This window comes from Etheostoma cragini, chromosome 16 (genome assembly GCF_013103735.1).
Source record: "Etheostoma cragini isolate CJK2018 chromosome 16, CSU_Ecrag_1.0, whole genome shotgun sequence".
Taxonomy (NCBI): Eukaryota; Metazoa; Chordata; class Actinopteri; order Perciformes; family Percidae; genus Etheostoma; species Etheostoma cragini.
The window spans coordinates 7433690-7447460 of NC_048422.1; the positions used below are offsets into that span (position 1 = coordinate 7433690).

Genomic DNA, 13771 nt, shown 5'->3' on the forward strand with positions numbered 1-13771 from the left:
TTGAGTTTGGAATCGCGGCTTGCGGCTTTATTAGTAATAGTTTTTGTGTTGGTCACATTTTTTCCTGAAATTGCCGTGAGCTGGACTGAGCTACATATCACACTGACTTGAAAATAAATGTTTTTGACAAAACCGTTGCAGGCATTTAAAACAAAGTGCACTGTTTGTCCAATTGTTACAAAGCTTAAAAGATATAATTTATAACGACGTTGGACCACATGTGTGAAATTACTTTGAAGTCACAATTGAGAAAAAAGGTTTGAACCCTCGAATCGCCGCTTGCAGCTATATTACTGTACTTACTGTTGAAGTCACAGAACAGCATGGATGTTAGGATGTTACCGAGCCACAATGGAGGAGCCCGCTGTGACCTTTGACGGAATAACATTAACCTCCATGTGTGCCAGTACAAAAGGTCCACCTGGGAATTTCTCACAGCTCAACTGTTACAGCTACATCCACGTATTCTACTGTGAAGACCACAGCTGAAAACAGGAGGCAAATAGGCTTGGACAAAAACTGAAACTTAAGAGAGAAAGCAGCAATAGAAGAAATTTGATATTACATGATTTTAGCCCCTTTGGCAGATTTTTAAATTGCTGCCACAAAAAAAAAAAAATACTGTCTTCATTCCCAGAAAATCAAAGAGTTTATAGCCACACATGATTCCCCGCCATGGACAATCATCCCAGCAACTTAGAGAATTGCCAGGCTTGCATACCGTCCTATGAAATTTTCATCACTTGGAGAGAGGGCGACGAAAGATTTGCCTTTCAATTTTTCATTATTCAGCTTGAACCAAACTATACTAGCGTGACAACAGAGAGAAACTTTGGGTACTCACACTGATCAGTATGAAAATGAATTGCTCAAGTGTCCCACTTTTTGTCAATTGAAAGAAAAAAAAGCTGTCCTCATATGTTGGAACAAGGATGAATCATCAGCTAATTATCATCTAAATATCAGCAACGCTTGCTGCCTTATGGCAGAACAGCCATCCAGAAGAGATGCAAAGACAGGAAAGAGTGAAAAACATTGAATAAAGGTAAATAAACACCCCCAGGTTTATTGAACGATAGCATCTTATCACGAGAAGTCCTCTCCCTGACTGACTGAAGGAACATTACTAACGCCTGTTTAACTCCTGTTCTAGGTCACCATGAGATAAACACACTTTATTCAGGTTGACCAGACCCCGGCCATTAGACAGCGGCGGTGGCCTATTCATGGTGTACACTCATGGCCTGGGCCCTGTGATTAATTATAGTACGGGGCAATGGCTCTCAATGGAGACCTCACAGTAGTGTGTGTGTGTGTGTGTGTGTGTGTGTGTGTGTGTGTGTGTGTGTGTGTGTGTGGAGGGGGGGGACTTAGAGAGAAGAAGAGGACAGCCTCAATGCCGACAGTCTGCCAACATCCTGGGCTCCAGTTTGGTCAAAGGGAATGTTTAACCCTAACCCTAACCCTAACCCAACAGATGGCAAAAGACACTCAGACTTTTTGTTAGTTGAAAGAAAGTAACAGATGAAAATTGGACTTTAAAAGGTAAAGGTCACTTTTTTTTTTATAGGTGTCTTGTATGATTCAATGTTACATTTATTACCGTTCATTTGTTTTAAATTCAACAGGCAATTTGTTGTATTGTAGAAGAATACTGAAAGCAGCAGAAATGCAGAACTGAGTACACTTTAATGTTAATTTATCCCAAATAATATTGTTATTGCAATAGTCAACAACGGTATCGCATATTCTCCTCATATTGTGCAGCCCTAGTATCTACCATTTTTTTACTCAATTCATTTAATTTTTCCACCCTAGTTTTTGGCATTTGGTTTGTCTGATTCCTTATGCATTGCTGCCTTGTTTCTGCTGCTGTTGGACTATGGATGGCTGCAAATAAACAGCCATGTGCTCCATGACACATGGCATCGCCACCCACTTGTTTCCACCTGCCAGCGATGAACATCAGCGGAAAGTCATTACCAACCGAGAGACGAGAGAGTGCAGCAACAAAGATAACAAGCCTCGCTGGCTTCCCAACACGGCCAGCATTTGAAGTGAACCGAGGCCTGTTTTTGGTGCTCGAACCACTCAAAAATTACATTTGAAAAACTCAAACCTTCATACCTTTCAGCACTTGTATTGGGTTGGCAGCCAAAGTTTTTAAAAACAAATATCTCAAAACCCATACAATCTGCACTGCTAGATACCGGGTCTTTGGGTGTAAACTGACCGTTTAAAAATACAAAAACAAAAGTCTTGGCAGCAGTATTAGGTATATAAGCATGCCACACAACTTGAACAATGTTCAAAAAGACATTCAGGAACCTTGGGAAATTATGCATCAAGAACTAATTACAGCAGGGTTGATATGGCTGAAATCAATATTACAAAATAATAGTGATAGTGTCTTATCAATATAGAATACACTCAAGGATATGGCAAATATCTGCAAAATTGCATATCAAATTGCAATTAAACTGATACCTGAACTGATTGAATGAACTGACTGATAAACTGATTGGATTGGATCAATATCCAACTGATCCAATCCAAACTACTGTGTTATTTTTCACTTGTACATGTGCATATCATTGCTGTTTTTATCTCTTCTCTAGTCTTTTAGAAAACCTCCTCTTCTTGGTGTCAGGCTGGCAGCGGGCATCCAGGGACCCAGCATAACTGAGCCCAAACACACTCAGTGCATTAGTATGTCTGGGCTGCATGCCGATCCCCCTTGACACCCCACTGCTTCACCCTCTCTCTACTGTCAACGCTCATCTCCTACATTTCCATCCGGCCCCCCAAAATAGCTCCCATTTACTCACATAACAGCCTTCACTTTTCTACCTTTACTTCATAGGACATTTCCCTCCCCTAAAGCAGATAAATCCCAGAAGAAGCCCCCACCCTCCTCCCTCCCTCCTTCAGTCTCACTCTCCATCCCCTTCTTCCCCACTGCCGCCTTAGGTAGGCTGATTCACAGCTCCACTTTCTCATGTTCCAGCAGAATTCCTGAGGAAGCTGAGGCTTTGTGGGATGCTTTCAGGAACAGTCTGCCTGTTGCATTATTCATCGCTCTTTAGTCTCCTCTGTGTCAAAGCCAGCCCACAGTGCCCAGCTGATACTGAGGGGATAGAGGAAGCTAACTCACAGCTGAGCAAAAGAGCTGATTCAAGGGGAACAGGTAAACCAGCGCTCTAGACGACAAGCAGTCACCTCTAAAGGGACTAAACAACGGAGGACAAACGGTAATCACAGCCATCTTTACCAGCAGGCAGCGGGGTTTGATAAACATCACAACCCAAACAACCAAAAGCCTCATTAAAGCTTTATTACTGGAGAAAATAAATGCTTTCAGTGCCAATTCCAATCTGCATGGCAATTCTAATTCTCCGATTATATTTACGCTGAAAATTTGACTAAAGTACATATGTGCTAAGATGTCAGTATGCGCATTTTAAATTATGCAGTTTCTTAATTCCCCAATTCAATGCAAAAATTTGATAAAAAGAGCTACATGCAGCTGGAATAAATTTAACAAAATTTGGCCAATGCTGGGACAGCTCCAGGAAGATTTTTGAAAGCAGAAATTAAATATAAGCCATTAGCCATAAATCTGAAAAACATAACCTTTTCTCCTATGCAGTAGCATTATACAGTTACAATGTGATTGTCTTATATCATTACGTATTAGTTCTAAATAATTGACTAAGCTTTGCCAAACTAACTGCAAAAATACTACACAGTAGTATACTGTCTATGGACACATTTTAAAACAATGTGCAGGTAATTAAACGTCATATCTGTCCATTAATTCAATGACACATTTCAGAGGCTTTACCACAAGATAACAATGTAAAATTCCCACATCAATGAGCAAATGGCAGAAATTACAAAGAAAGTCAACTATGTGCTAGGTGAGGTTATAGTGGGTGAGAACGGAGAATATTAACCAGTATACACTAATAGAAGTAGGCGTACACATGAGAAACAAATGCTGCCAACCAGCCCCTAGGTCACATATAAATAACCAACCCCCCTTGTGGGCATGAACATGTACACAAAATGATGACTTGTTGCAGAATGACACAGTACGTGAGAGTTTGCAAAAGAATGTTTCAAAATACCAACGCACCGAGTTAGATGGCACCCCAAGGTTGGTCTCTATGTACGTCTCGGTTTTGGGTTCCACCGCCTGCTCCGCCTCCAGAATCTTCTCCACGGGCATGTCCTCGTTGGCGCAGCTGGTGGACTCCACCTCGTTCTCATTCCTCTCCTTGGCTCGCTGGCGCTCCTCCTGAACGGCTGCATGTAACAAAACTGGTTCCGGTCACTACTGCTGTTTTTTTTTTTTTTTTTTTTTACAATGTCAACATGTGTTCAAAAGCACATGTCAGTTCAAAGAAAGATTCAGGATTGTAAACTTGCATAGTTTAAATCACTAAGCAAGCCTCTAGTTAAGGGCTTTCTATGAAAATGACTTGAGTACTGTTCAAGTCAAGTAGTTATACAATATTAAAGTAGCATTAAATCAATGGTTTTATTGTTGACAATGAGTCAAATTACTATTCAATGAGAATTATGACCCAACTCTGGGGTTCTTTCAGCCTCTTCTAGCTAATTGTTTAGACATGTTAGCACATTTATCAATTCACTCTTATCCAGGGGTGTAGCACTATTTGTAGTACCAAAGTGCACCAACGATGCTCACAGTTGTGGCTCGTTTAGAAGGTTATGTAACCCTTGTTGCTATGGTGGCAAGTTTACATACATTAGTCAACTATAAATATAAAATCAAAGAAGGATTTGCTGCCTTTTGGTTAGCAGTTAGTTAGCTTTAGACTGAGAATTTACTCATTGCGTGAGTTGATGTCATGAATAAAACAACACACCTTAAATATCAATATGACAACTTTGACCACTTCATTTGTTTATAATCTTGCATGACATATGCTTAAGCTTAAGTTAAGACATATGTTTAAGTGATTATTGGATATTCAAGCACTGAATGAATTTCTTTGCAAACTTTTAATATTCTATTTCCTCACTTCTGAGAAAAAGAGTCAGTCCGTCTACATCTCTGCTTTACCACTTTATCATCAGACCATGTTTTTAGCACTTCTGCCCCATAGTGGACAGCCTTTTATTAATGCAGCTTTACTTCTTCAACTTTTCCCCGCAATAGAATTCTGCAATAGACTGCAAAATCTAGATTGTTGGTCATTTTGTCTATTATTTGTGAGAATACAAAAATCTGCCAATCTGCCATGTGGTGAGGTTATTCCAACCTTTCACTTTGTTTTGTCTGAAACCAAGTGTTCTTGTTTTTTTGTGTAACAATCTGCCTTACCTGAATCTGGTTTGAGACACTGAACATCATCCTCAAAACTGCACTGGGAACCACACTGCTAGAACTATTTTTCTACTCTGAATAAAACTTGATGATCTGGTAAGTGCCTGCAACTGAGATGAAATGACTTGATAAAGCAGATGTCTTTTTGTCTTGCTTTGCAGTGCATTTGTAGATGTGGATGGATGAAACAGCTTTTAACACTGAATCTTCATGTTGAATAAATACTTGAACTCTAAGAAAACAAAATGTGCATACTCTGGTGCACATCAGTAGAGAACTTAATACATAGTTGACCCTTGTTGGTATTTACACACACACACACACACACACACACACACACAATGTGTGTGCACGCTTGAGTGAGTGTTTGCCTGCCTGTGATGAGTCTGCACGTGTAAGTGCCTGCTGCAGACATTGTGTCTCAGTAAGCCAGTGAGTATTGCATGACCCTGTATGTATAATGCCAGTAGACATATCCAAGAGAGTTAAATCATCAATAATTGCTTCGACAGAACAAACGGAATATATTTACGACCTTAGACCTACGTTATGCACAACGCTGTTGCGACGAAATGCTCAAGGACCTCTTGCAGCTATCAAAGAGATGTGTTTTTTCAATGTAATACTCAATGCCAAACAGCCGGCTCCTTTTATACACAAATCATTTATAGACAAATAAATAATGTACGGTCTGTCGTTCCTTCTTTAGGCCATGGCTGGTTGCCATAACAGCTTAAATTAAAAAAAGCCTCTAAACAAATCAATGAAGACCGTGTCTCGTAGATTTCCCCCCCCCCCCCTCATGTTGTGTGTTAAACTGGTTGAAAGCAAAACCGTGTTGGTTCTGTCATTTGATTGGCTTGGCAAGGAGACACAGGAAGTGGTTTGTGTGCTGAGCAGACACTGAGGCTCACTGTGGCCGAGGCAAGAGAAACCGCACCTCCACCCTCAAGCGAGGATGGAAAGATGTGTGTGTGTGTGTGTGTTGTCTTTTCAAAAAGGTTATAATTTACATAATTCAAGACACCACCGAAAAACGTGCTGTGGCTTTTTATGAGTTTATCCTCCACACTAGTGGTGTACGATTCAGAAAATTTCACTATTTGATTCCAATTGTCAGGCTCACGATTTGATTAATTATCAATTTTCGATTCAAAAACGATTCACGATTAAAAAAACGATTCACAATGAATTTAGTTTCCCATGTACGTATGTACTATATAAAATATTCATATCCATATTATTCATGTGGATTTGTTTGTTATTTGTATTTTAACATCCTGTTATGATGTACTGTATGTGTATGTTGTGTGATGTCTGTAAGCTACTGGAACATCAATCAATCTATCTATCGATTGATCTATCTATCGATTGATCTATATATCTATCATGTGATTGCTGTAGACATACAATTAAAAAAAAAAAGAATATGAATTGATTTTTTTGCACACCCCTACTCCACACATGGATTAATAAAACGTTTTGGACATAATGTGCTGAAGATGTTGAACGATAAAGGGCTTTTGGTAATTCAATGTCCAAACACACCCCCGTACTCTGTTTTCTATTCCAGGATGTGAATCAGAGAGGCTGTAGTCTTGTTTGGGGGGGGGGGCATTTTTAGGGGAACTGCTGTCTGGCAGTAGAGGTCAGCACAAGGGTAGAATACTTGTGTTGGAGTCAGAGAGAGGTGAGGAGGGCTGAAATCATGTTAGCTTTCAGCCCCCCCCCTCCTCCTCTCCTGACTGGGAGAGCATAAATTCATTTAATCCTGTTTTTCTGTGGATTCGCTTAGCCTTTTGGGCTACTGCTGCCTTGTTCTCCAACCACAGCCCTCGGGGTGCAGGGGGAAGCTTAGGCAGCACTGAGAGAGAGGCGTAAGGCGGTAAATGATAATATCCTTGAAAAGGAGTAAAGAGCCTAACAATGATATAAATAAAAGCAAGAAGGAAGGGGAGGGGAGGCCAAATAAAGGTCATGACAAATGAGCTTTGGATAGAATAGCCTCCGGAATGCATTTATCCCCCCCAAAAATTAAAAAATAAAACTCACCTTTAAACAGTAAAGATACATCCAAAACACACAAGCACCTACACAACCTGATACCCTCTTCAGCTCCCCCGGCTCGCCCACTAGACTCTAGCCACTCTATATCTGTGTCCTGTAACTGTGGTGACCATAAAGTTGACAGGCAGTGATTGATTTGCTCAATGTGCGAAAGAGTGCTTAACAGCATTGCTGAGAGCACTAATATTTGTAACACCCTCATGGAGTGTTAAAATTCACACCTGACTGCATAGTTTTCTCCCCCTCACACAACCCGTCTCTTCCTGGTCTTATCAGCTCTGCAATCTTTCCTGCTTAACTGCACTGCTCCAAAATCAAATCCCAATGTGTTTGGGTGCCAGGTGATATTTCAACATCATTATCTGTTTGTTTGTTTTATTTAATACGTGTAACCTTTATGTATATATGTTGTTAGAGTCAGCACTAGGAAAGTGTTTACTTAAAACGTGTCTGAATAATCCTATAATGGATCGGCCGTGTATGCGTCCAGACACAAAAATAAACAATTTGTTGATTCACAGGAGATATTTGCCAAATCAATGTTTACAAGTCAGGGTCACGCTCAAAGACAACAGAAACACAAAGACAATTGTCCTATATTAATTGAGTGAATTTAAAGAGGATACAATCATTAACCCATTAACAGGGAATGTCTTTATATATGCCTATAAATAACTTTTTCTGTCATTAAATGATTATTTAAGCGACATTTATCACAGCGTGCTAACTTTGCTAAGCTACAACAAGCTAAATCAACTAAATTAATGAATGTACAAAAATGTGAGGAAATCCCACTGAAAAGTATTCACTAGCTGGCCTCTGCTGGTGTTTTCTGACTAGCTAAAGTACTGACTGCAGTCCACACAATATGCTGTTTTGTCAATTTGTCTCTTTTAACCCAACTTCCTTTTACCTTTAAGTTGCAAAGGGAAGTCTAAAAATAGTATATGTATGTACACACACGTACACACACACGCGCACACACGCACTGTATATGCCCACACAAGACTCTGGTAGCTGAGACGGACTTCAGTATCACATTCATGGTAGTCAAACCTTGTAACCGTGTAAATGTCACAGTGGATGAGTCCATAATCCCCAGCCTATACTGAGAGAGGACATGTTTTCTGTGTGGGAGAAGGAGTGATTTAAGTTTTCAGGAATGTTTGATTGCGGCACCTTTGAATAAATCCTTTAATGGAAAAAGTAAGCCCTTCCTGTCCACATCGGGATGATGTGTTATCTGACTTTAAAAACGAACAATGATGCACTGAATAAGATTGCTAAACATGCAATGTTTGATGTGAGGAAGTTGAACAAAGTATCAGTTAAAAAATAAAAAACTGTACTTGTTAGTTGTATGGCTATAGTTGCCAGAGTATTTGCTCTAATACACACAGGCATGTTATGTGCATTCTAAAGGTGCACGTTTCAGTATGAATGTCTGTAGACACATCTACATGGATACCCAAGATGTGATTTTGAAGTGAAAGTTTGCTGAATGGTCTGTATTTCACAAATACATATTATGTGTATGTGTGACTGATTAAATCCATGTAACCTTTTGAAGGGCAAGAGCAGTACATGCATCCCATCAGTAGCCTCTAATTTGAGGAATGTGGTGCACGGTTTCACTTCGCCGTGCAATTACAAGACATTATCCAATTTGGCTACTTTGATTACAGTTTGCGCATTCAGTATCTTAAGCACCAAACATCTTTGTGGTTGTAAAAACAAGCCGGTTTACCATAACTAGGTAGGCTCTCCCACACAACTTCTACGTTTATTCAAATAATTATGAACATAACAGGGGCATAAATGGTGACACCGTCACACAGAGGAAGCAGCCATTCACACAGCTCCATTGTGATGTGTTTTATCTACGATACATCAGTGTACTCCCCGAGGACTCCCTGCTCTCCCAAACCCTCACTCCGTTTCAATATCCAGCAATACTGGGTTTCTGGGGCTGCAACAGCTGAATACATTATTTCCCCCAAAAGCAGTGCTTGAAGCAGAACATTTTTAAATACAGTAGAGCCTATTGCTGCAATGCATGGCTTGATGTTGCAGAGCAGAATTACTGCGGAAAGCGCTTCTGTAAAATTGCATAGAGGCAGGATGGGAAACAAGCTGCTTTACTCCAAATCATTTTCCACAAACATTAGTGTGTATATGCAGTTTTTTTTGCATTTAAAAAAAAAAATCTCCTGTTGTGTGGGCTTAGTAAAGAGTGGAAATCAGAGTAGAAAACAGCATGAAGGCTAGGGACAGTGTTAAGGTGGTCGCTTCTTTTCATATCTGTTACTTATTCAGTCTCTCTTTTAACTTGACTCGACTTGGTGCTGTGGTCCGAGATGACAGAAGTTGCAGTAGCATTGTGCCGGAAAAAAGGGTGAAAATTTGCATGTCAAGTCGGGTGGAATACCTGTGACTACTACAGACATTACTTACATTACAGTCAGTGCAAAAACGGGTTGATAGGAGGCGATCAAAAAGGAACATCTTCTAACCTTGGTGTCATGGCTCAGATGTTTTACATGTACCCTTTGCAACTCTGCATCAGTTAAACCCTGTCTACTTAAAATCAAACTTTCTTTTTGTTTGGAACCAAAAGGAAGCACCAAAGCATCACATTTTTAATTTAAATTACCAGTTTACAGTGTACATGTGTGGGTGTGTGTGGATTAGTACTGTTTTGAGGGAAATTGGTAAGTGGGACTTTATCCTCAACGGTATGTGCTGTACCTTCTCTCTTCATGCCCATGGCTAAACACTTCTGGTATCGGCAGTACTGGCAGCGATTCCTCTGGCGCTTGTCAATGACACAGTCCTTGTTGTCGCGGCAGGTGTAGCTCAGGTCTTTGCGCACCGTCCTTTTGAAAAAACCTTTGCAGCCCTCACAGCTGTATACTCCGTAGTGTTTACCTGAGTAAAGAGAGAGAGAGAGAGAGATGGTTTGTCTGATGCATTGTCTGTCACATTTCCCCGTCTTGTCCCAGTGTCTTATTGTCTAATTGACACACAACATTGTCAGTTTGGTGACAGCGCCACAGCATGATATTGACGGGCACATTAGTTCTGTCGGTTACTTATCCTTGTTGTCATTGCTTGTCTGCGATCCAGTGACCACCAGAACAGAAACATAATTATAAAGTGCACTGCCAATTTACTAGCAGGTTTTCAAAACAAAACTTTACAGTCTGAGATAACATGCAGTCACACAAACAGCATACAGGAACCTGCTTCTGAGGTAGGGAGAGACTAATTATGATCAAAGACCTAATAAATTGGACTGACTGTGTGCGTGGGGGTTATGCTTAGCTGACTGGGGAAGAAAAGAGGGGGCCTACAGAAGGCAAGCTGCATGGGTGGGGGAGCCCTCATGGATTGGCGTTACGGTGCTGTTCTCATATCATGTGGTGGTACGTCTCTTTCTCCTATTCCTTACAGCTCTTTTTTGTTTTATATGATGGATGAAGGCCATTTGCATTCCTCAGGGTTGCTCAAACAGTTTCTTTGTTGGCTCTTTGCTGGTCAGACCACCAGAGAAGATAATTAAAGCCTTTGAGCATTGCTAAATGAAGCATGACTTGCTATAAAAGATTGTTTCGATTTTCCCCTTTGGGACCATGTAGCATTGATGACGCACAATGACATTGAATCTGTCAAAAGGAATTAGATATCCAGCCTCTTCCTGGGGATGAAAACCTTTCCCATGAGTGATGGGTTGCTCCCGGCTTCCCTCCGACGCAGCGCGTCTCTGTTTCAGTCAGAGCTGAGGTTTTGGTTTCGTCAGACCGTACAATCGCTTGCCTCACGATGTCAGTTTTTTCATGTGCCCCTTGTTGCAAACCTGTTATCCATTTTGTCAGGAGTGGCTTCATTCTGGCCTCCTTGTCATTTAGCCCAGATTTGTGAAGAATTCCACTGACAGTTTTTCTTCCAGAAAGATCGCCCACTGCAGGAAGCTGCAGTATGTAGTGCTGCCAGAACGGTACGTGGTGCTTTTCTCTGACCAAAGTTCATCTGTGGAGGTTTTTCAGTGTGGTCGGCTCTGGTAAGATGCTTGGTAGTCCCACTTTCTTTTAATTTGGTAATAATAGAATATGGTGTAATCCCAGCTGTTGAATAATTTGCACACAATTCCTCCCTACATTAGACTTAAAAATACCCTGGAATTCCGCGTTCGGCTTTGATTCCTGTGCACGTTTAAATAGTCATCAAAAAATTTAATGTTAGTCCTTCCATCTTTAATGTATTAATAAAAGTTGATTAAACAAATTTCGACAATATTGTTTGTACAGATGAGTCGCAGATTATCACTTAAAGCTTAAGCTTCTTAAGATGCTTTGTACACTTTTAACTCTTTGATTCTTTAAAAGGTCCAATAACATGGTAGACTGGGTAAACCCCGCCCCTCTGCCGTCAACTTGATTTTGTCCTGCTGCTCCGTCTGGAAACCTGCACTTTTATTTGTCCTGCTTCAGTTAACAATTTTACTGGAACCAATCACGAACTGGCTTATCTACCTGGCGCGCTATTGGCGAGTTTAACACGATGACGATAGAGAAGCGACCAAACAGCTTCTTGGTTGCATTCAACATAGCAGCCACTGAGTGGCCACCGGACGCCACCAAAGCGCAGCAAACCCGTTGATGTCGCTGTCGCTTCTATGTCACCCGGATCATTGGTGTGATTGGTTTAAGGACTTTGCAACTGCGTACTATGCCTGTTGGTCAGAGAATATACAAAGCACACTCCCCAGAACCAATGGTCAGTCTCAAGTCTTTTGAGCTTGTCTTTGTCTGGTGATAGCCAGACTAATGACATGGTGCTTTTTGGATGCTTTTATATAGACGTTAGTGATCCCCTAAACCTGTATCTGAAGACTCTTTCCCAAAATTCAGCCTTGCTGCAGAATTACACCCACTAGAGCCAGTCCCACAAACAGCTTTTCTTAGTATGTGCCATTTCTGTGTCCGTAGCTATTTCAATTGGCTTTGCTCAATTGAAAGCCATGATCGATCTCTCTGTCTCTGTCTCTCTCTCTCTGTCTGTCTCTCTGTCTCTCTCGTGGGCCAAATTATCTGGGCAGGCAAAGCAGAGAAAGGGGAGGAAACCTTGCTTCTTATGACCTTGTAAGGGGCAAGATTCCAATTCGGCCCATTGGGGGACAACAGGCAGGCTGGGGGCACTCATATTAATGTAAAAATAAAACTCAAGTAACATTTTTATGCCCTGGGTCCTTTAAGTAACGCTTTACAAACAAATTACCTAGAATAATGCCATTTTGATGTAAATATTTTGAATTCAATGATTTGTCTTTATTGTGCCCATCACACCGTCTGATGTCACTTACCTGAGGAGCGGTCACCACAGATGGCGCATATGTGTTTGGTGAGCGACAACATGGTGCCTGAGGGCTGGGCGGGCACCTTCATCACGCCGTTGAGGCCCAGCGGGGGCTTAATGTCCTCCGTGCTGCTGACCGAGTTCATCGGCGAGTTCAGCTGGAACATCAACACACACGAACACACACAATGACAGGTCACAAAGCAGCCCCCTTGAATTTCAAACGGGCGACATCATACACCCCAATACACAAGCCTGTCCGATAACTTAGTTGGCGCTGCATAGTTAGTGGATGACAGTATCTATTGAATAAAAGCCAGGTCTGCTAAGGAGACGTAGAAGGTTTAATTAAACACACAAACAGGGGAAATACATGGGAGTGGAGTTATGTCATGCAGGTTGTCATGAACAATTTGCTAAATGTAAAACGTGAAAAGCATATTATGACTTCTGATTCTCAATACATATGGTCAGCAGTCCCAGCAGCAGCTCTTTTTGCCCTCTTCCACTGCTCCCTCAGGCTCTCTCCTCCCTCCTGTTCCCCCTCTGTTTTAGATCTAAATCCGGCGCAGCAGGATCCTGCACCACTCCACCCCAGGAACTCTTTTATTCATGCTCTCAACAAGCCCCGCTGGCTCCCAAATGTTCAGCGCTAGCATAACTCCACTGCAAAATTCAACAGTACAGCAGAATAAAGAGACAGCATTTGTTTTAGTAGAAGTGCAACTGCAGCCTTAAGTCTTCCTTCGATTCCTGCCTCCCTCCCTCCCTCTCCGAAAAGAAAAAAGCTCAAATTAATGTCAAAGTGACCTCTCTTCTCCTCTTGCTAAAAGTAGAGCAAGGGGAGACTAATGATTATCACTAGCACCATGCTGTTCTCAGAGGAGTCAAACGGTGGGGGTCATGGAATATATTATTCTAAAATGCTAAATGTACTGGATGAAAAAAAAAAACGATGTACTGTAACTAGCTATTAGCACCATTTTGTGAAAG

General features: G+C 41.2%; 1 protein-coding gene across 4 annotated transcripts in view; it reads right to left on the bottom strand.

The window, feature by feature from the left end:
- Positions 1-13771, bottom strand: part of rxraa (retinoid X receptor, alpha a) — a 115271-nt gene that overhangs the window by 10705 nt on the left and 90795 nt on the right. Inside the window, exons 4-6 of one of the 4 annotated variants that reach the window (XM_034895695.1) lie at positions 12786-12936; positions 10172-10351; positions 4139-4323 (exon numbers count right to left, since the gene is read on the bottom strand). In XM_034895695.1, coding sequence (XP_034751586.1) covers positions 4139-4323; positions 10172-10351; positions 12786-12936 — 516 coding nt within the window. Of the gene's footprint in view, positions 1-4138; positions 4324-10171; positions 10352-12785; positions 12946-13771 lie in introns of all 4 variants that reach the window. The other 3 variants (XM_034895694.1, XM_034895698.1, XM_034895696.1) reach the window with 3 other exon arrangements.